The sequence below is a fragment of the Crocodylus porosus genome, unplaced genomic scaffold, assembly GCF_001723895.1.
Source record: "Crocodylus porosus isolate Cpor-Errol unplaced genomic scaffold, CroPor_comp1, whole genome shotgun sequence".
Classification (NCBI taxonomy): domain Eukaryota; kingdom Metazoa; phylum Chordata; order Crocodylia; family Crocodylidae; genus Crocodylus; species Crocodylus porosus.
This window is the reverse complement of record NW_017728949.1, coordinates 3,287,825-3,311,192: the sequence shown is the minus strand read 5'-3', so window position 1 is coordinate 3,311,192 and position 23,368 is coordinate 3,287,825. Positions and strand designations below refer to the sequence as shown.

The 23,368-nt window shown below is 40.9% G+C and overlaps 2 protein-coding genes across 8 annotated transcripts in view; one reads left to right on the top strand and one right to left on the bottom strand.

The window, feature by feature from the left end:
* SUMO1 (small ubiquitin-like modifier 1) lies at positions 1 to 19,171 on the top strand. 2 transcript variants are annotated; one of them, XM_019553816.1, is made up of 5 exons: positions 1 to 129; positions 8,184 to 8,258; positions 10,522 to 10,599; positions 16,407 to 16,478; positions 17,375 to 19,171. In XM_019553816.1, exons 1-5 carry the CDS (start codon positions 118 to 120, stop codon positions 17,441 to 17,443), a joined length of 306 nt encoding a protein of 101 aa, XP_019409361.1. In that variant the 5' UTR covers positions 1 to 117; the 3' UTR covers positions 17,444 to 19,171. The 2 variants fall into 2 exon arrangements, with proteins under 2 accessions (XP_019409361.1, XP_019409362.1); XM_019553817.1 differs by lacking the exon at positions 1 to 129 and adding an exon at positions 2,619 to 2,681.
* A 2,875-nt stretch (positions 19,172 to 22,046) lies between these two features.
* Positions 22,047 to 23,368, bottom strand: part of KIAA2012 (KIAA2012 ortholog) — a 102,777-nt gene continuing 101,455 nt past the window's right edge. For all 6 annotated transcript variants that reach the window (XM_019554519.1, XM_019554520.1, XM_019554522.1 and 3 more), the window contains one exon: positions 22,047 to 22,980. In XM_019554519.1, the coding sequence (XP_019410064.1) occupies positions 22,821 to 22,980 (160 nt within the window). In that variant the 3' untranslated portion in view covers positions 22,047 to 22,820. The remainder of the gene's footprint in view (positions 22,981 to 23,368) is intronic.

Genomic DNA, 23,368 nt, shown 5'->3' with positions numbered 1-23,368 from the left:
CGGACGTGACGTCAGCCGCGCCGGAAGTCCCGGTCCTGGCCTGTGTTGTGCTGTGGGGGAGAGAAAAGAGCCGCGATTCCCGGGGCCGCCCGAGCTGCCGCGACCAGGGGCGAAGCCATGTCTGACCAGGTGCGCGGGGGGCCGGCGGGGTGGAGGAGCTGAGCGAGGAGGCTTGGGCCAGGCCCGCGCCCCGGCCTCGGCGGCAACCGGAGCCTCGGTTGTTCCGGGCCGGCCGGGGAGGCGCGGGCTGCGACTCGAGCCGGCCTCCGGGCCGCCTTCCCGGTCTGCGGCTGGGCGCGGCGCTGCGGACTGGCTGCGGGGGCGCAAGGCCCCCCAGCGCGGGGGGCAAAGCCCGGCGGCGTTGGGGACGCGTCGGCGCCTTCCTCCTAAGCGGATCAGGGAGACGGGGGCGGTGGGTCTCGACCTTTTTACACTGTGGGTTCCCCATATGAAGCCCTCGTCAGTGGACTTATTCCCTCACAACTTCCCCCCCATCCCTTCCTGCGCAACATCCTTTTCCCTCTTCAGTCTTTTTCTTGCAGCCAAAAAATAAAATGACACAAAAGTCGTTTTCTTGCAAAGAACTGAGAGAGCCCACAGCAAGGCAGGGTGGTATTAATGCTGTAGATTCCTATTTGAAATCTGTGGGTTCATCTCGGCCATCCTGTTAGTGCAGCATGCCAGGCCAACATGGCATGGTCCCCCACCCTCTGAGAGGGTCTCAAGGCATCCTAGGATGCTGCAGTCCCTGGTTGGGAACCACTGCCTTGGAGCCTAACTTGTGTGGAGAGGCCTGAGCCTTCATCCACAAAAAACCTATAAAAACTCAGGTCTCTGAACAAGCTAGTCTATATGGTGCCATACTATCCTGCCTGTCTTCCAAAAATTTGAGAAAAGTAGGGAAGGAAAGGACCTCAGGACATCACCTAGTTCCCTGCTCTAGGCATAGTCATCTCTGTCTAAACCAGAGATGTCAAGATGCAGCCCATGGTGAGCCCACCACTGAACTATGGCATGTGGAGCTCCTTTCAGGATGAGTGACAGCTGTTAATCCCTGTGTCTCTCTGGGTGACACAGCAGCTGAGGAACATGTGCCAGTTAACACTGCTGTTGCTCACTGGACTGCCAGAGTTGGGTCTGAATCCAGTTTGCAAGGCTCTTCACAGCCCAGATCAGACCAGAGGACCAAGAGAGTTTGACACCCCTGGTCTAAACCATCCCAGATAAATGTGCAGCTAATCTGTGCTTAAAAACTTGTAGTAAAAGAAATTCCACAACCTGCCTAGGTAATCCGTTCTGGGGTTTTGCCACTCTCATAGGTACAGCCCTTCCTAATATCTAACCTACTTCTTCCTTCTTGCAATTTGAGTTTGTTATTTTTCTGTCCTGTTTTTTGTGGCTGAAGATTTGATCATCATAATGGCTTTTAAATAATAATAATAAAAAAGGATGTTATAATGAAATACAAAGAAGTGTTATAAAGAGGATGGTGAGTGAAATGAAAAAGCTTAGAAATTCTGTTAGCTCGACTGCCAGAAAATTAAAAATGGTCAGAAATTAAAAGTGAATTTACCAGGCACCATTTTCTGGATTGAGAACTTGTCCCAGTTACTGACACTGCTACCGATAGTGTAATGTTCCTGTTGTAGATAGGGAAAATGACTATTTATATAAGTTGACTTTTTCTTCAGCTTGGAAGTAAGGTAACTCATCTAGTACAAATAATGGCATTCCTTGTCTTTGTTAAATGTTTGTGCTGGTACAGCTGTGTTAGGTGGCTGTCTATCAGTGGTGGTGGTGAGAACAAGTTCCCTATCCAGATCAGGCTCAAAGAAAATGCAGGAATTATAAGATGGCGTTATAAAGGAGCAAGAGGGGGAAAGGGCCAAATTTTGTAAACTTGTTTTCTCATTTTCTTTACCTCTGTAAATCGTTCCACTGATGCTGATGCCACTGCTTTCATGAATAAGAGCTATTCAGGTTGTTAATAGTTCCAGGATTCAGCCTTATTTTAAAGATCTGTTTTTTCATTTTTAATTTGAGGCTAATAAAAACATGGATAACTTGCCGGTTGTCTTAGCATCTCAGAAAATCACTATGCTTCATTCATTAGATTCCAACTGTGTCTGCTCTGAATAAAGCTTTTGTTGTCTTACAAACAGCAGCCTTCAGTAGGTATTCATTTCTAAGGCACAGGTCTTGCAAAGACTCGTGTGTGCTTAATGAGTAGAAGTACTTATAGTGCATAATATTTTAGATTGCATGTAATAGTCTACAATTTAGGGTATGTATGCCTTTTCTACATGGTAAACTCGCTGTATTTGGGATCAGTGTTCTCAAGCACGCTGTTTTGCTCCTGTTGGGGTGTCTCCAAATAAAAGTGATGAGCTATGCCCACATGGTACATAAAGTTTACTCTTTAGAAGAGCCAGTTAATCTTCTCTCACACTAAGTAACTTGTAACTGGTACCTCAGAGATGTGGCAGCCCTACTTCTGGTCCGGAACAGAATAGTGTGCTTGAAGAACCTGCTGCTGGGCACAGTAAGTTTACTATGCAGGCATGGTAAAGCCTACAGACATTTAAGCCTATGCTTAATTTTACTGTTTTTTGGTTACTGTCATTTAAACCAGTGACCATGTGGCCAGAGTAAAGTCTGTTCTTGATGACAGCAGAAATATGGTTAAGTTGTATTACATTTTCTTGGAATTAGCTATGTTGCTTGAAAACCTACAGTTATTCCCCTCATTTTGGGAGTGTGTGCACGTTAGAAATATTAAAATGAAAACTGACCCCTCCCCCCCAAAATGCTGACTTGTATTTTTGAATATGCAATAAAAATATGAAGTACAAAAGTTTAGCATGTTGGGAACTAAGTTATAGTTTGATTCTGCATATAAGTTGAGTTCATTTTTTACAGTTCATTTTGAGGGGAAAAATGTAGGCTTAGAATAATAGTAGTTAGTGTTTTATGGCCTGCCTTAGTGTAAACAATAGGATATAGTTGGCTTAAAGTTATTTTTGTTTTGCTTTTATTTTTGGTTGGGGAGAGGTATTGTGTGTGGATTGTTTTTTGTACTGGGGAAAGAAAATGCCTCTTTCCTAAGAAAAAAGGTCAAGAGCAGACAAAAAGTAATAAATATATGAATCTTAGTTGTGATCCCAGAATAGTGAAAATAAAGTTCTAGGGGATAGGTATGGAGACCAGTGGTTCCTAGCCTTTCCAGGCCCATGAGCAACAATACTGAGCAAGGTCTAGTTTACTCAGCAAAGTTTTGTCACTATAGTTATGTTGGCTATGGGGTACAGAAAGATCAAATCTTCCTGTGAGGTATGCTGTACTTCTTTCTGTGGGATGGGGGTGGGAGCTTTGTAAAACGGGGAAAGAAACCCTTCTGGGCCTCCACTAGGGGGCTCTGCTGACATAGCTATGCCAGCATTGTTATAGTGGCAGTAGCTCCATAATGTAGACTAGGGGTGGTTAACTTGCGGCATGTGTGCCATAAGTGGCACAAGCAGCCTCTGTGTGGCACCTGGTTCAAATCAGGGAGGGGATAGGCAGCAGCAGGTATGACAGGGAGGAGAAAGCAGAGCAAGAAATTGGGCAGGGATCACAGGAGAAGGGAACAGAAAGCAGAGCAACAGTTTGGGCAGGGGAAGGGGACTGGAGTGGCATTTGGGGAGGGCGTGGGGCAAAAAAAGATTGACCTTCTGTGATGTAGACGGGCATCAGGTAACACTACATCCCTGTCAACCTTAGTTTTAACTTCGCTCACAATCACAGGAATCTGTTCTCAAGGGCTCTACAGGTTTTACTGTCTGAGTTGTGGATTGGGGATTACTTGGGCACAGGTAATTAACAAAGGGAAAATAAGGATTTCAGAGGATCAACAAAAGCAGCTTTATTTCTAAGGTGGAAATGGATGAATCGGCAAAATGCTAGCTTCAGGGAGCATCTTCTTACCTGTAATATAGCAGACTGCTAGGAGTACAAGTAAAATGCATAAATTAAAACATGTGAGCTAGTTTAAGTGTCAGCAGTTACAGTGTGGCAGTCTATTATAGTTAAAGAAGACAGTCTTTGTTGCATATGTTACTTTTTAAAAATAGAAATTGAACCTCAAATATCTTTAAAAATAAACCAACAAACCCAACATCCCCTTACCAGTTGAATACTTATTGTTACTGGCAAATTAAATTACAGCATCTGATAATGTGTTTGTGGTTTTATTAGGTGCAATAATAAATAATTGGCACTTTAAAGCCTTTCATCCAATGACCTTAAAGTGATTTGCAAGCACTAATTAATTAAGCTTCAAGGTCTAAGTCTAAGGTAAGTACTGGACTACTTGTTCTTGTAGACATTATTTTACAGCAGCATAAAACTTTATGACCTTATTAAGAGGTAGGAGTTTGATTCAGAGGGTTGTATTTTTGGGGTCTCTGTTGCCACTTTAAAGTCTAATATTTAAACATAAACTTTTTTTTCAATAATACAGTGGAGAACACTGGTTTTCTAACCTTTCAGTTTGAAGTGATGTGGACTTGGATATGTGCCATTGATTGTATGTACAGCGGAGTCGCATCTTACACAGGGGTTAGGTTCTAAAGTTAGCACATAAGGCGAAAATCGCGTATAGTCAAAATTACCCTTGGGCTTGCCCAGTGGTACAGTCCCCCTTCCCCCATCCAGTGGTACAGTCCCTCCTTCCCGCCCAGGGCAGCCTGCACCAAACTCCCGCCCGGCCAGCATGCACAGCTTCCCAGCAGAGCTGCTCCCAATGTAGCTGCTTGGCGCTGTGCGCAACGCTGTGGTGGGGAGCTGCAGGCTGAATCCAAACAATTGGCACTCTGGGGCATATGCATGTGATGAATTTACGTAAGTTAAATGCACGTATGATGTGACTCCACTATATGAACAAAGATTTAACTGGGTGGGGATAACATGGAACAGCTGAAGCACTTGTAACTATTCATGCACCTGGAAGGATCTGTGACAAGTAAAAGTAAACTGGGTTGGCTTCATCCTAAGTGAAACACTGGTAAGTTTCCCAAGTTCAGCAGTTACCATATTGTGATTGCAGGGGACACGAAGAGTTATCCCACTTCATTCATTTGGCAGTAAGTCATGGTCCATATTAACTCACTTGTTTATATTAATTGTATGCATCTTGTGAGATGTTAATATGCAAATGAAGCATATTTTTGGTTACCCTCAGTTCTAAATGACATCATGTCCTCTACCCTCAGCTTTTCTACCCTTATAATTCATGACAGGTAAATGTCTTCCAGATTTTCCTGCTCTTGTTTGAAGTATTTAATGCCATTATTGACTACCCAAAATTTTCATCTATGCTAAGGCTCTAATTTGATGGATTGTGTGGTTGCCTAAGACTTGAATCTTCCATTCTTTGTGTCAAGCTGGTTTAACACTCAGTTTCCAATTCTTACCGATTCAAAGATGCGAATTTTCTGGAAAATTTTTCAGTGTCCTAAATAGTGTATGATCTGATTTAGCATATTTATTTGACTTGTATTTGGTTAAAAAAAAAAAAAAAAAAAACAAAAACCCTAAAAAAATACCCCCATGTTAGTTTTGTCCTAATAGCCACAAGTATTTGAACTGAAATATTTGATTGGGAAAAAATTAAATATAGCACACTTAATGTGGTTTAAATGTTATATTCAAACTAATTCAAAGATTTATGTGGAAAGAATTATTTTTATTGGAATACTTGTAAAAATGTAAGGACAATATACTATAGCATGTACTTTTCTTATATTGTTTGCTTAAATCTAAGGAAAAAAAACCCAAAAGCACTGAAAACTGTTGACACACTAATTTTAGCACACCCAAAGAACTGTGCATGATATGCCATGGTTGCTCACTCATCTACTACTCCACTGAGGTCATTGCAGCACCTCCAGTTTCACTGTCCCTATCTAGAGAATCACTTGCACTACTTATTAGTTCCATTTCAGAATCAGGTTGAGGCAAATCTGATTCAGAACTACTTGAACCGCATTGTCTTTTGCTAAAGGATGTTTTTACCAATGAGTCTATGAGCAAGGGCAACATATCTTCACACTGCATCTTTTTCACTAATTGTGCTTCTGACTGATTCTTCGGAAGCGAGAGATTTTGAGACTTAGAAACAAGTTTAGCCGTATGTTCATTTGTTAGTCTATCCCTCTTTTTTGTCTTGATTGAGCTGAAAGCCCTCCAGTTCTGTTCACAAGAAGCTGCTGTTGGTGAAATGCTTAAAGATCCTTAAAGCAACCCTGGACAACAGTTGGATGGTACAGTTTCCCTTCTGCCATGAGAGGAGACATATTCTCTGCTGCAAATGTCTTTGCTCCAAAGTTTTTCTTTTGTGCAGTACTCGGCAATGTCTGTCATCACAGCTACTGGTATCCATTCATTGTTACTAATGAATTTTATGAAACGGTGAATTTTTAGAAATGGAAAATTTCCCACAGAAAAATAAAGCACTGGAAAATTTTCTGGAAATCTCTGCTCTGCTTGCATTTTGATTTACGTCACTTTACTGTAGCTGTAGCTGTGGCCAGGTATTGAGTCTCTAAAGATCATTGCTTTCCACTTGTATCATCCAGAGATGGCTGTCATGGTGACAACAATGCTCTATGATACTTCATGCAAGAGCTCAGACACTCTGAGGAGAGCTAAATCAGTAGGCTTGTTATAAGAGTTAACATATTTTGATCCTCTGATCAAGTCCTATGTTACTAGGACAGAAATCTGATTTGTCATTAAGTTTTCCTCGGTAGTAAACAGAGGTGGTATTATACACAGCCTGTTAAATGTGATGAGCAGTTGGATATAAATACATTTCTTATGTTTTTGTTAGAGTAAATGACAAATAGGCATGAAGACCTGGGCTTTAAACATTACTTAGAACAGAACAGAACAGAACAGGGGAGGGTGCAGGAGTCAAACTATCTTGTATCTCCTATAAGTAGTTCCTTGAAATGAGAGTTGATGCACATTTCCAGTGTGCACAGAGGTGGGGGACATGTTAAAGAGGACAAAGGAGGCTTTATTTTTGAAGAGGAAAAATCTGGGATGGATCTTATAGATGTTTTACTTGTTTTTCCTACACTGCTGAGTAGCACTGGACTGAAGGAAAGGGTTTGAAATATGATCTACAGTCTGAGATTTTCTTCTCGGGACACTTTTTGAGGCATTTCTCCATTTGGCATCTGATTGAACTTATTAGGCATTGAGTAAGGGTGTAATTGTTTTCAGTACCATGTTAAATTGCAGTGACCAGAATGTGCAGAATTACAAGCATCATTCAGTGTATGCAGCGATGTACAGGATGGGACTAGATGTAAGGAATTTTTTCACTTGTATCTACCCTGTCAGTAATTAATGTGAAAACTTCTGCTTAACACACTTGGTAGTGTTATTTACCGTTTCCCTTTTGTTGAAGAGCTTATTGCTTGTGTTAATTCATCAGACTTGTCTGTAAAATGTCACACTTTAAGCCAAAGAAATTAAAAATATTTCATGGTTAAGAATGATGAGTCTGTTTTTAAAATATATAAAAATTACTTAGAACAAAAAGTCCTAGGCAAGGTTACATGATTAGCTTATAATGAGCATGCTATGACATGAGTTAGTTGGGGAGAAGGCAAGTATTCTTAGTGCCACAAGTTTTAAACAGAATTGGTGTTGGTCTTACACTGCTGTTACTGCATTCAACATTTTTTTTTTTTTTTTGTTTTACTGCTTGCTTAGTTACCCTTTTTTGTCAAACAACAGAGGTCTTCTAATACTTTCTCCACACTTCTGTTTTCAGAGTCTTTCTTCTATGGGAGTTATACTTAGCTAAAATCACACTTTTTTTTTTTCTCTCTTGGATTTCTCCTTTCCCCCCACAACCTTTTTCCTTTTCTCTTGTTCATTCAAAGTTGATATTGCTGTTGTCACTGTGGTGTTTCCCCACTCTCTGAGTTAATATATCAGAGTGAAGACAAGCATATTTTCATGATATTTTTGCTGCCAATTTCATGCATAGAAGGAAATTTTTTTGTGTCTTTTTGTAATTTTGATTTATTGTAGTAAGAGAGGTGGTTGGGCTTCTGTCCAATGAATATAATGAAGACCTAGAATTTATCACTATCTTTGGGGAATGTTTTGTTTGTTTGTTTGTTTTACAGGAAGCAAAACCTTCCGCTGAGGACTTGGGGGATAAGAAAGAAGGAGAATATATTAAACTCAAAGTCATTGGACAGGTGAGTTTTTACATAGTTACTGCTGGTATTTGGTAGTTTGAGAATGTGTAGTTAAATGATTTCCTTGTTTTACACATGAACACACATTCTGACACCTACAGTATTTTAATTTGCATTTTTTCCCCAAAATTACCTTCCTTAATTTACCAGTGATAGCTGTCATCTGAGGGCATCTCAGACTAATGAATTTATCCTTGCAACTTCCTGGTTGGTTTAGTATTAGCCTTGTCATACAGATAGGGGCACTAATGCACATGGCCGTTTGAGTGGTTGACTCAAATAGGCCTTGTGCATTAGGACAGGATTAAGATGCAAAAATGGTCTTGACAAATTGGAAAAAATAAACTTATGTGCAAAATATAGCATAAAAGAGGAATGTAGAAATGGAAAACGGAGAACGGTTGACTAGGCTGTAATACTACGAAGAAGATTATAGTGCACAGCATGAGTCAGTGGCAGTATAGCTTAAAAACACTACTATCATACTGGGATATGTTAACAGGAGTCTTTTAGGTAAGACATTTGAAAGTGTTTGTGTTCTTCTGTTGAGCATTGGTGAAGCACCTAGTACTGTGTCCAGTTTGGGGCTATTGCACTTCAAGGAAAATGTGTAAAAACGTGGAGAGTCTCTTGAGCGTAAGTGAGCAAGGTCAGAAGCCCAACAAACTTACAAGGACAGGTTGAAGAAATTAGTATTATTCTAGAGAGCAGTAGTTATGTCTAGAGGACATGACCTTCAAATAAAAATGGGGATGTTACAAAAATGAAGTTGATCAATTGTTATTAGTACCCACAGGAGAAAGGAGGAAGCAAAAGTTGGAGATATGTGTTAAATACTAGCAAGTATTTTTCTAACTGTGAGGGTGGTTAAGCATTGGAATTAGACTTCCTAGAGAGGTTGTGAAATCTCCATCACTGGAACTCTTTAAATACAAGTTAGGTAAACATTTTGTCTGGATGTTTTAGACAGCTATTCCTGCCTGGGCTAGGGGGTTAGAATAGGTGACCTTCTGCAGTTTCTTTGCTTTTTATGATGTGCCCAGTCACTTCCTCTTTTTGTCCTTGTGACAAAATATATAGTAGAATTTGCAAACTTGTTGGTATCTGACAGGGCTGCACTCTGAGCATTTCTGCTATGGCCTCGAGTTTTCAGCCTCTGGGTTGTCAACCATGTGCCTTAGCACCTGTGTCACCCCTCCACCCCCCCCCCCCCAGTCATTTAGGAAAACAAAAGACAGTAACTCAGTTTCAGATTTCTTCACTCTGTGTGGGATGTTTAACCAGAACATCTTCCTGTATGTGGATAGAGAGAAGCAGCTGTTTGTTGATTACCAGTTTTGGGGAGAAGAGTCTGTAGGTGACTATTCTTTCCTCTTGAAGTAAAGCCTATAACTTTAAGTAGTTCGGGTAACGAGAGTCTTGGGATCCTTGAACTGAAGTAATTCTGCACAAAGCCACAAAGTGCTGCTTCATCTGCTAATTCATTTAAGATCTCTTAATATCGTCTGTGTTAAGACTTGTTAGCTGGATAGCTTTGTGGGCTGGAATCTGGGAACCAAATTTAGTTCTGGCATAAGCTGTCTTAACTCCTATTAATATAGTTGGAAATTACAATTGCCTATCCAGCAGCTGAATGCGGCCTGTTGACCATAAGAGCAAAAGGTTTTTTAGATGTTTGCCTTTATAGGCATTTTTTTTTTCCTCCAATCCTTCAACTTTTCAATGAGGGTTTCTAGATTTGTGGAATAACAAATCCTTTCAAGCTTCCCTTTAAATTACTGTTGTATTACTGAGTCGGCTGGTATCTTGACTTACTCTAAATAAGCAGGGCTTTATTTACATATTTTGGAGTGCGAGCTTTAATTTCTCTCTTGGAACCTGAGACCAGAGATCATTTGTGCCTCTTTCTTCTTTAGTAGGTGCATTGGCTGATAAATCTGGAAATAAAGACTAATGAACTCAAGTATGGTGATATTTAATATTTTAAATTCAGAATGTCTGCTGAACCCCAGGCCATATGACACTATCTGTTTTTAAAATAGGACTCCAGGTGAATGGAGAGTTTCATTTACATGTGTCATAATATAATCCTGTAATAGGACAACTTGCTGTGGGTTAAGATAAATGCATCAAACTGTCAAGCTGTGTAATAAAGTTAGTGTTTGGCAGATTTTGTAATAGTAGGTAAGTGTAAAAATTAACACTGATTTCAAGCAAATAAGTTATTAAAAAGGGGGATAACTTCTTTCTGCTCTGTTCTTAGGACAGCAGTGAAATTCACTTCAAGGTGAAAATGACGACGCATCTCAAGAAACTCAAAGAATCATACTGTCAAAGACAGGTTTGTGGAAGAAATGGCTAAATGTCATTAAAAAAATAATTTGCTTCCCATGCCTTTTTCCTAAAGTAAAAGCATTTTGGCAGACTAGGAAGACTCTTAGGAGCATGCATGCATACAATAGCCCAAGTGTGGTGGTTTGCCTAAGTAAATTAACTTACTGGTATTTACACTGGACAGCAAGATATGATCTTGTCCAAACTAACATTTATTAGTTAAAATGATTTGGCAGCTTTTAGAAAAAAACAAATATTACCTTTTTAATATACTGTTAAGGTAAAATTTTCTTACAGTTGTGAAATACTTAAATGGCCATGTAGGGGTAGAGTTGGATATGTACCTACTATCATTAATAACTTGGTAATAAACTAATACTATGTAATTTGATGTGCGACTCCTCTAAGTCTGTTGCATTAAATGCTTACTTTTGTTAAATAGGAACTGCTGCATAGTACATGATCAGATTTTGTTGAAATTACTATTGGACCACTGGAAAAGTATCTTGTCTCATTTGTGGTTAGCTTTTGGATTAGCTGCTCTTCCACTGATAGTGTTCTTCAGGCTTACTTTACCAGCTTTGACCTTAATGAAAACTTAATTTGTTTCAACAGTGAATAGAAAAAGGTAAGCGTGGAATAGCTTTTCTTCACTTCAGTTATGTAATGTTTTCATTTCTTTGTACATTTGGGGTCAGTATGATGTACTGTACATCTATGATGTACTGCTACACAAGCTAAAAAGAGTATTCTTAGTTTGCTGCATATCTCGTATCAAAAGTATTCTAAGTAATTTACAGGCTAATGTGAAAATCCTGCCAGGAGGAGCTTAACTGTAAGGCACGCTTGGGTAAATCCTTTCCGTGAAATAATCCCACTGAATCTGTAGTACACATGCACAAATAATGTAAAGTCGTAAAGCAACTTTTTGTTTTTCGTACCACCTGAGCTAAAACTTGGCCCCATAACTGGGGTCATTTTCAAGTTTCTTTATTCAGCTGCAGTTGCAGGCCCATGTCACCATTCCATTTCTATGGCAAGAAGATTTTTAATATGGCTTCCGCTATGCCAGAGGTGCTTTGGCCCTTGGAGCTATGTTATCCAGCCCAAGGGGCTTCCCACAGGTCCTGAAATTTGGCAGCAAGTGAGCAGTGCTGGGGGTCTGACGCCCGATCCTGTCACATGGCTCCGGGACTCAATCTCAGTGTGCTGGGTTGAAACATTGAACACCACTGCTCAAAGCAGTTTAGAAGGAATTTTACTGTACAATGACTGTAACCTCTTTTGAAGATAACATTTCAAATTTTATAATCAGAAACTACTTAATATTTTGTTGATGGCCTAAAACAGAATATTGGAATGTGTGTTTGGTTATTTGGTAGCTGTACTGGCATAGTTACAGACGAGTAATAATACAGGGAAGGTTGGGTTCAATTTTGTCGTTACTGTTTGGCCCACATGGAAAAGCACAGTGCATCTGCCCTCAGTTTTCAGCATACGTTCTCCATAGAAAGCTGGGATTTTTGAAGATTTTGAGTTAATTCTGCTAATTTGATATGTCCCAGTAGTTAAAATTTGCCTTAAAAAATTTATAATCTAGTCTATGATGTTTGGGTTTTTTTGTCCTTTTCCAGCTTAAAGACGACAAACTAGAGTAAAACTGAAAAAATATAGATAGTATAGGTTTTTTTTGTCTGGACCTATGTTGTTTTTTCTCTTAATTTAGTGGTATGCACTGTAACCAGTCCATTATGCTTCAGGTAGCAGATTAAAGCACACCATTTGTCGGCTCTTGTTCTTTAGTATGATGTGACAAAGCCTTTTTTGAACAATTGAGGAAATGCATATATAGTTGCATCCATAACTAGTACAAATAAGTGAACAAAACTAGATTTTAGTACTTTTAGGGCAGTGGTTGGCAGCATTTTTGAGTGGTGGGCTGGAACAACCCAGCTTGGGTCCAGGGCAAGCCAGCACTTCTGACCCTGTAGTTGCTGCTGTTGCTGCTTTTATGCCATGGCCAGGCAGCAGATAGAGAGAGCCCCCAGCTGCTAAAGCCTCCCAGTTCTGTGGGCTGGATCCACTGGGTTTGAGATCTGGACCCAGCCTACAGGTAGAAGTTTGGTGCCCCACCCTCCTTCTAGAGCATTTCATTACTGAACTTTCTCGCTTTGAGAAGGCGGTGGCTTCTCTGAATAATGGGGTGTCACAGTGGGTGTGTCTACATGAGGCACTTTTCTGTGCATTAATTTAGTGTGCACAATAAAAGTGTCACTGTCTACTTATGTGCAGCAATTACTGTGCAGTAAATTAGCCTAATGCACCATTTGCTAGTACCTGTAGATACAGGTACTAGATTAACTGTGTGTAAACAGCTGACTGGCAGCAAATTGCTCCTGGTTAACCCAGGCAGCATGGGATGGGGGGCTGTCTGGGCTCCTGGGGAGCTGCTTCCCAGCCCCATGTCCTGATCTGCAGAGGGACTGTACCAACAAGGAAAGTTCCCTGCCCCATGCAGATTGGGTTGTGGGTCTGGCAGGCAGCTCACTGGGAGCCTGGGTAGCTCCCTATCCCCTGCCTCATGCAGGTGGGGGTGTGGGGCTGGCAGGCAGCTGCCTGGGAGACTGGACAGCTCCTTCCTCCCCTGGGAGCCCAGGCCTGATCCCTGTGTCCCCTGATCCCTCTGGCTGCTGTAGGGGGCAGAGCAGAGCAGGGCACAAGCAGACCTGCACAGAACTGCCACTCGCATGATCAGGGGGCAGCAGGGCAGGCCCTACGAGGAGAGGCTAAGGGATCTAGTGGCCTGTTACAAACTAGTCAGAGGGGGCCAGCATGCATTGGGGGAGTCCCTATTCCCCCGAGCACTACCAGGAGTGACTAGAAATAAGTCACAAGATGGCAGAGGGTAGATCTAGGCTAGATATCAGGAGGCGCTACTTCACTTTCAGGGTGGCTAGGATCTGGAACCAACTTCCAAGCAAGGTGGTGCTGGCTCCTACCCTGGGGTCTTTAAGAGGAGGCTAGACAAACACCTTGCTGAGGTCGTTTGACCCCAGTACTTTTTTCTGCCATGGCAGGGTTTCGGACTTGATGATCTGCTCAGGTCGCTTCCAACCCTACTAAGTATGAAACTGCTCCCACAAAAGCTCAAAATTTCATAGATTTCATAGACATTTGGGCTGGAAGGGACCCCGGAGGATCATCGAGTCCAGCCCCCTTCCCCAGAGGCAGGAAGTCAGCAGGGATCATAGGATCCCAGCAAGATAAGCATCCAAATGTGTCTTGAAGGCGTTCAAAGTAGGAGTTTGAACCGCCTCCAGTGGCAGTCTGTTCCAAACCTTGGGAGCTCGGACAGTGAAGAAGTTCTTTCTTATGTCCAGCCTGAATCGGTCACAGTGGAGTTTGTGACCATTCGATCTTGTCATCCCTTGGTGGGCTCTGGTGAACAGACGTTCCCCCAGATCCTGATGAGCACCCCAGATAAACTTATAGGTGGCCACCAGATCACCCCTGAGCCTGTGCTTTTCCAGGCTAAAGAGCCCCATAGCTCTCAGCCTCTCATCATGAGGTCTGTTTTCCTGACCTCTGATCATGCGTGTGGCTCTCCTCTGCACCCTCTCAAGCTTCTCCACATCCCTTTTGAATTGTGGAGCCCAAAACTGGACACAGTACTCCAGCTGTGGCCTCACCAAGGCCAACTGCAGTGGGAGAATGACGCCCCAGGATCTGCTTGAGAAGCATCTATGGATGCAAGCCAGTGTTTTGGTCACTTTATTAGCTGCAGCATCACGCTGAAGGCTCATGTTCATCTTGTGGTCAATGATGATCCTCAAGTCCCTTTTATCTGTAGTGCTAACCAGCATAGCACTAACTAGCCTATAAGCATGGTGCAGGTTTTTCCTCCCAAGGTGAAGAACCTCGCATTTTTCGGTGTTGAACATCATCAGGTTCTCGTCCGCCCATAAGTCTGTTCAGATCCGCCTCCTATCATCAGGTGTGGATACTTTACCCCAGAGTTTGGTGTCGTTGGCAGACTTGGCCAGTCTGCTTCTGACACCAATGTCCACATCATTGATGACGATGTTAAACAGTATTGGCCCTAGGAAAGAGCCTTGTGGGACCCCACTGGTCACAGCGCACCAAGACGATTGGCTCCCATCAACCACCACCCTCTGGGTCCTACCACAGAGCCAGTTCCCCAGCCAGCAGTGATGTCAAGGCCACAGTTAACCAGTTTAGCCAAGAGGTGATTGTGGGATACTAGATCAAAGGCTTTTTTTAAAGTCAAGGTATACAAAATCGATCTCTTCCCCCTTGTCCAGGGGATAAGTCACCTGATCATAAAAGGAAATGAGATTGGTCAAGCAAGACCTACCTGCAACAAACCCATGCTTGGTATCCCTCAGGATATTGCCTTCAGCTAGTCTGTTAAGGATGTCCTCCTTGATAGTCTTTTCAGATAGAAGTCAGGCTGATGGGGCTGTAGTTTGCTGGATCTACTTTCCTTCATTTCTTGAAGATAGGTACGACATTGGCCCTCTTCCAATCATTGGGCACTTCACCAGAGCACCCAGAACTCTCAAAGATCCATGCCAGGGGCTGACCTCTAAATAAGTGACCTCTAAATAGAACAAGCCCAAAAAAGCGCAACCCGTAACACTCAAAAAATTAAAGTGACTTTTTAAAAAAACAAGCCCACTTCCACTTATAATAAGCAGACTTGGTTGTGCTGTTTCTAGCTGATGTCAAAAACTTGACTTAGCTTTCCAGAGCAAACAGATGTCAATTTTTGAACCCTTTAGGAAAGATGCTGCCTATGCTTTTTTTAATGCCCCACTGATGCCATGAATCATTCTAATAGAAGTGTGTCAGGTTTTCCAGTGCAGGGAGTATTTATATTTTGTTTTAGGTGAAGACTTCTGACCAAGACATGAAGACCTCTTTCTGATACAGGGTCTCTTGGGGTGCTTGGAGAGTTCTTCTGTGAAAGTGCATAGCTTGCTGCAGAACAGAGGTCCTGAACTAATTAGACACTTACACAAAGATCAGGCTTTATGAAGCTGCCAGCTGCTTTGTTGGAGGTTTTGATTTAATCCTGGGGGTGATTAGGAAACTCATGCAGACAACTGTTTTGTATTTCATCTAAGGTTGGTCTGTGCATAACGTATCAAAATCACAAAAGGAAAAGAAAAAATAACATCTTTAACCATTCATACCTTCTGCTCCTACACTCATGCACTTAACCACTACCACAACCACATTGATTGGATGACTTAACTCGAATGGCCTCCAGCGCTGTTTTCTACCAAAACTGTGTGCAACTTCCCCTCTAGAGGAAGGCAGAGGGATATGTCTAGTCTACTTGTGCTGATATCGAGCTGGGAATGGGAGGAGTGCAGGAAAGCACATCATTCACATAAAAATCCTGCTCTCATTTCTTATGGGTGATATGCAGGTCAGAAGGAACCCAATCCGACCGTCAAATCCTAGGCTGAATTTGGTGGGGGAGGGTGGAAGGCTTTAAAAAAGCCAACTTGTAAACTGAAAAAAACATCATCTGGTAATGGAGATGAATTCAGAGGTCTAGTTTGATTTCAGAGTAAAGCTGTAATTTTAAAGGTAACATTCAGCTTAACTTAACCAGTGTAGTTGGTGTGCAGTTAAATACGAATATTTGAGACCCTTACACATCCAGGGGTTGAGGTCTCATCTTCAACTTTCGTTAGAAGCAAGGACTTGGAAAACTTATTTATGTACCAGATGGGTTTTACTAAGGCTTATTTGTTTGTGTTTTGTGCGTGTGTTGTTTTTTAGGGAGTTCCAATGAATTCACTCAGGTTCCTCTTTGAGGGTCAGAGAATTACCGATAATCATACCCCCAAAGAGGTGAGTTCCTTTTCTTTCTGGAAAATGACAGGGGACACTTCAAAAAAAAAAAAAAAAAAAGAAAGAAAGAAAATGCTCCCCGGGCATAACTAGAAATAAAAAAGGGTAGTACTTATCTCTAGGGGTTTTGCTTTAGCCAGTGCCTTCATTCTTTTGTTTGTTTTTTATTTTTAAAACAAACAGATGAGTCATTTTTATCATAAAGAAATGTATACAAACTCCAGCTCTATTCCTTATTCATATGATTTGTATCTTAATTGTTGCAAATGTTGTTTCTGTTTCAGTGTTTATACCATAACAGTGACCTTTGGGGATCAGAAATAGGATTATATATTGTCAATATAGTCATTTTAAACTTTGTTTGCTTGGGGGAAGAGTTGGAAGCAAGCTATTAATTGAAAACTTTAGATTTCAGCTGAGGCCCTAGAGGTGAAAATGCTTTGTTACACAAGTTAGCCAAATGGCTCCGAAACTTAATGGTTTATGTATACAGTTACGCAAGAAGAATAAAATTAAAAAAGTAAATACCTATATATTGCATTAATAGGTAGCAAATGTATGCATATAGCAAATGTGCTCTTGGATAATGCTGTTTACTGCTCTGGAAATAGACTTGATCTCCCTAGACAATGTTGCTGACTTTGACCTAGATGTACCACAAAGATGAAACATGGGACTTAGGGAAGAGGACTAAATAAACTCATTAGTTTTGGCTAATGAGATACTGATTCAGGATTATATATTTTTTCACCCTTTTGTCCTTTGAGGAAATGTTTTCTTCCTCCATCCAATCATTTAACACTCTTACCTTGGTTCAGATTGTCTGTAGCTCCTTGACATATATGACTGGTAACCATTTTTGTGTTTTTCCCCCCCCACCCTCCTTATTCTTACAGCTGGGGATGGAGGAGGAAGATGTGATTGAAGTCTATCAGGAACAGACAGGAGGTCATTCAGCAGTTTAGATCCTTCTGTTTGTTTTTTCTTTCCCCTTAATCCTTTTTTATTTTTAAATAATAGTTCTTTTGTAATGTGGCGTTCAACACTGAATTGAAACTGGCATCCCATCTCTGGGAGTTTATTTGCAAAGTCTGGTATTTTGAATTCTCGTGCTCCATTATACACTATCATTTCTGTTTCTCATTGTGTTGAACTCTTGTGATCCGACTGCAGCCCTGCCTCCCCCTGCCCCCAATCTGCCCACCCTTTTAAAAATATGCATACACACATGCATTTGTATATTCACTGGGAGCGTGCGTTTCGGGCACGATGGTTGTAACATCTACCAGATGTGCAAGTGTTCTTAATGACTTCTGTATCGGCCCTGAAGTTTTGATATGTGACTGTTTCACTCCTGGACTATAACTTTCAGTGGGAGATGAAGTTTTTCAGAAAATCAAATGGCGAAGAAATTGTTTCCATAATTCAGCACTGTTTTCCTTAAATTGTGCTGATGGCCCAGGAAAGAAGACTGTTCAGTTGGAAATGGATAAGTAAGAACTGGTGTCATCTACCTTATTCCAGAGATGGCTTCACTGAAGACAAAATTGAAAATCCTTAACGTTGACAGAGGAGCCCAAGAAAGTTCTAACTTCCATATAGCAACTAATACACAGGCATTCATGCAAGAATGTACACAGCAGACAACTGGTATTATTTTAGATGCTCGTGTTTGTACTTTTGGCCTGGGACATGGGTTTTGAATGGACATTGTCTGTACCAGCTTCATTAAAATAAACAAGAAAAAACAGTTTTATAAACAGCAACAATTTGCATTTTCTTTTCAAATATTTGGAGATAAGAGAGCAAGAAACTAAGTGGAAAACAATAAAAAGTGGAACATGGCTGTCTAGTAAATGAGACCAGAACCAGAAAATATTATAACCAGAAAAATTTACCCTGTAAACTAATAGTCTTTTGTTCCCTGCTCTCTCCAAGTATTAACTTTTCACTAATTGTTTTAAACAGTAATCAGCATTCCTTTTTCTTGAAACTAACTGTTTCTATACTGCTCTGATGATGTTAAAAACATATGTAAATATACACACTGCAGCTTCATGTTAAATTTTAAATTCTAAAGTTTAGAGGTTAGCTTGTATCCTGTAACTTGGGAAGGGACTATTAAACACGTCATTAATATCTTACCTCTAGGTCATTGCATCTCATGGCACAAGTCAGTAGTGTCCTAAATTAATTACTGTCAGATGAGTGAACGTCTCATCTAAAATGAGATGTGAGCTTACAGCAATTTCTAACCAGGTATCCATATTTGAAGAGGTACCACCATAGTGGTTACTCCTATTGGTACTCAACAGCTAGACAAAATCATGACAAGGCATAGCCTGAATTGACTCATACCAGAATGGGTCCTAAAATTCAGGAAGGTGGGTTGGCTTGGCAGTACAGGAAGAAGTGCACTGCTGTCCTTCTGCTTAATATATCCCACAAATAAATGGGATTTATTTCGTTTAAAAAACAAACAAACTTATTAATAGAATTCTAAACTCACTTTAAAACATGTATTTTAGCAGTGGTATACTCATATATTAGAAGTGGGTTTTGAATCAAGTTTCTTACAGTGCTCATTGTAAAATTATAAATGGACTTCCTTTCATGCTTGTGGTTTCAGTGTCCCATTTCTTATCTAGTATTACACTTTTTTTGTACACATAGTCGCACTAAATCATTTTTTTTAAAGATTAAAATTTTTGTTTACAAAACTTCAGAGAATATGGGATTTTTTAAGTGTTATGTTTAACCAAAGCATTCTTACAAAGGAAAAAGTATGTATTGGCAACAATTGACCACCAATATTACACATGATGGGGCAAAATACCATTTCCTTGGAGCATTCAGTGTTTTACAGAACACCTAAAATAGATACATTTGTCACATACACAGTCATCGTTGCCTTGGTATCTGAACACCTCTGTTTGCTTAGTGAATGTATCCTCACAACAGCCCTCTGAAATGGGGTGGTGGTGAGATCCCTGTGTAGATGGGCAACTGAAGCACTGAGAGGATAACTTAGTCTGTTACAGGACTGGGGATTAGACTTGTGTCTCAAGTCCCCGGCTGGCTCCATCATTACTAGACCATCATATTTGGTTTCTCCAGCTCCTCCCTTCTCTTTTGTTTTACATGGTGATTTATATTTTCCACTTGAAAAAGGATGGCATAGAAAACTCTCAGTATGGTGGCTGGTGGGCTTACTGTTGAGGTGTTTATGGAATTGCAACTTCAGTGGGATGCTTGTGAGAATGCCAAGGTCCTTTCTTTACTAGAATTTTTTCCTAAAAACTTGACTGTTCCAGACATGCTGGTGACTAACCATAATTTATCCATTCAACTTGCTCTGAACTGTTAGATAGCCTACTGCTTAGATCTCTGCTTGCTCTGTAGTAGTGCATCTATGAGGATTAGTCAAAGTAACTCGTCCTTTTTTTTTTCCCCCCCCTCTTAGCCAGGTATTACTGAAAAACATTTAAGCTTGCATGGAATGTTTTTACATCATCAGCCAGGGGCCTATTGAATTCGCAGCAGAAGTGGGGTGCTCTGTGGCTCCTTTAATCTTGCTGGTTCCATTATGCTCCTCCAAGGCTAAAACTGTGGTTTTAAATATGACACCGTTTTTGCTTCGTGCCACTGATAGGCACCATATGGCACTGCTGTTTGCTGTTAACTGGCAGGGAGGCAGAAACAATGCCATGTTTAAAGCCACAGTTTTAGCTTCCCTGATGAACAGGAGGGAGTGGTGGGGCCCTCCATTAATCAGCAAGAGGGGAAAGGATGAAATGCATGTGGGGGAACATACAAGATTAAAGGAGCTGCCATGCACTCTACTTCTGCTGTGAATTTAGTAGGTCACTGGATTCATCACTGACCATACTGCTGTTTTTCAATGCAGTCTTCTTAAATTACCATTTTTCCACAAGTGAACAAGGGCTTATATCTGATTTAAAAGACCTTGTCCTTATTGTGTAGCCACCATCCCATTGCTCAGTCACCTCCAAAATATTGCCTCTCAGTCTGTCCTTTGTTCTCCAGGTTGTACAAAAGATGGGGTAGTACAGTCTATCCAGACAAGGGTATTACCTCTGTTGTACGCAAACTGCTGTGGGCAAGTGGGCAGAAGCAACACCTCACTGTTGGAGCAGGTTCTTTGAATATGATATTTTAGCTCCTTCAGAAACTGATGGAACTTCATAGATCCCTGGGTTTACTGTGGCCTCAGGCAAGAAATGAAGAAAAACTCACTCCCTGTTTATGCCTAGCTCTGGAGATAAAAATTAGTAGGCATTACTTTCTTACCGTCAGACAATGCCAGACACATGCCCTGGTTTGCTGGGGGGGGGGCAGAAAAAGGCCACTGAGGGAGGAGACTAAGTTGAAAAACAGATGTGGGCTCGGTAATGATGTACAAAGAAGGCTCAGATCAAGTGTTTTCTCAGTAATATTGGTTGCGGCATTACTTTCTGACTGACGGTGTAACAGTGGGAAACTTTAGGTAGAAGACATACCTGGAAACTGAACTCATATTTCTTGTAGAATAATAGGTTGCACAGACCGATGACTAACTTTAATGGAGATTACCCTTCGAATTTTAAATATAGTGACAAAATCTGCATTTCCAACAGACCTATTACATACCGTATGCAGACATTTGAAATCTCTCTGGAAGGAGTTAGTGTCTGGATAGGAGCATTTTTCATCTGAAAATGTGATTCGGGCAGTCCTATTAGCTGAAAAGAGGGGTTGGCCTTTGCAAATGCATTCTGTGGGCAGGAATAGAGGATGGGGGGGAGGAACAATTGTAATCTGACTTTTCAAAAAGGTATGCATTTTTCTTGTAAGTCTGTAACATTGCATCCGTAGTAGAATATGTGAATGGTGCCTGTGTATTAGCAGAACTGCCAGTGAATCTGATGGAATAGCTTGCAGTTGTAGATGTTCTTTTTCATTATAATTTAGTTGAATTGAAAATGAGACCAGAGAGCTATCCCTACTGAGTTTACTCCACAAAGGAAGGAAGCTAATTTTTCTTCACTGCCATCTGTTAAGTTCTATTAATAATTACTATAGTAGCACCTAAATGCCACATCTTTCAGATTGAATTGCATTGTTAGGTTCTGTACAAAAATAATATATCAGCTGGTGCTCAAAAGAACTTATGGTGTTAAAGGATCTGTAAGTTTTTATCATTTTGTGCTTAAAGTTTGACCTTAAATGCGTCTCCTCAAAGTAGTGAAGTTAAGCACATGTGAAAATTTGCAAGGTCTGAACCACTGTTAGAACAACATCCAACACCAACTCTTGGATGCTTGAAGTAAGATCTCTACCAGTTGTTTATCTTTTGGAAATGCTCTGTGTAGTTGCTGCACTTCTCAACTTTGCCTCAAACATTTTAAAAAAGAGGGTTTTTGTGTATGTCTATCTGTGCCAACCTTTGTGTCCACTGCCCCTGTACTCTGAGTTACCTGTATACCATCAAGCACATGTTAATGAGAAGAGGTTCAGCTGCAGGCACTCCATGCACAGAGTTGAAGGAATTATGTAAATTAGGACAAGTCCTATAAATCCATTTATTTTGCTTCTAGCACCACTAATTAGTGCATATTGAATTTGAATTAAAATGAAGTCTGTCTCTAGTTCGATAACAGCATAAAAGACTCAATGATTATATATGTAGGTTTTTTCTAAATTTGTTGAAATTGTGCAATATGGTTTGCATTTAATGTAATACTCTCTGACAGCATGTAACAAGAAAAATAGTACAGAAGAAGACATGACAAATGTGATTGTGGGAGCAAGAACTTGTCTCTTGCCACCTTTCCAGTCTTTATTTGGAGTCTTTGTTGGCTTCTTAAGCATTGCGTGGTGCTGATGGGGATAAATATTTAAACTTTTGAATCAGTAACAGCACAAGTAAATCTGCAGGCTGGGGATCCTTCAGAAAGTAAATCCTGAGGTTCTTGTGCTTCCACAATTCCTATGTGGAAAGTTTCCACACCTTCCTTCCACTGAACGTGGGAAAGATGAAATAGCACAGGGTAAAAGAGGCCCACATATGGGCCTCACATAATTGTATGGCAAGTTTCGACTGCCAGAGATTTTCTACTGGCTGATGGAACATCTTGTTTAAGGTTGAATGTTTGTTTATTTTTCTGTTTGTAGTAAAGTGGCTTTATGAGAGAAAAGAGCATCTCCCACGTAAAGGAATAGGGATCCACTAGGTTCTGTTTTGGACTTCTTAGGTTACATTAACTAAAGAGAATTTCTAACTGGATTGAGGAATTGCAGCGGACTCTTCCAAGTACTCTCCTTCCCCCATGTATCCAAGTATTATTTGTTCTCTTCTGCTGTCTCCAAGCCTAGTATTTGGAGCAGCTGAAAATAAGAATAAACCCATGGCCGTGATATATCCTGTGTATGTTCTAGTCCAGTGGCTTCCATTAGCAGTTTCTGCTGGAACTGTAGGTGCTTCTCCAGAGCTGTTCTTTGCCTACAAATCAACAGTGATAATTCAGATATTTAAAAATGAAAAGCCATTACAAAGGCAGATAGTATTCCTTGTCAAGGCGTAGATAAAGAATACTATCTGCCAAGAAGTTTGACAAGCAGTAGGTGAATACACTGTAGTCTAAAACCACTATGAAGTAAATAGGATGAAGTCATCTAAGCTGCAATTTCTTTGATATCTTATTATGGAAACCTGTAGTTTCTAGGGTCAGAAGGGACCTGAGCAGATCATCGAGTCCAACCCCCTGCCATTGCAGGAAAGAGTACAGGTGTACCCCAGCAAGGTGTATATCTAGCCTCCTCTTAAAGACCCCCAGGGTAGGAGCCAGCACCACTTCTCTTGGAAGTTGGTTCCAGATCCTAGCCGCCCT

Coding starts and splice junctions, on each gene's coding strand:
- SUMO1 (XM_019553816.1), top strand. Junction 10,600..16,406: donor AATCATACTGTCAAAGACAG/GTTTGTGGAAGA, acceptor GTTGTTTTTTAG/GGAGTTCCAATGAATTCACT. Junction 16,479..17,374: donor ATAATCATACCCCCAAAGAG/GTGAGTTCCTTT, acceptor TTATTCTTACAG/CTGGGGATGGAGGAGGAAGA.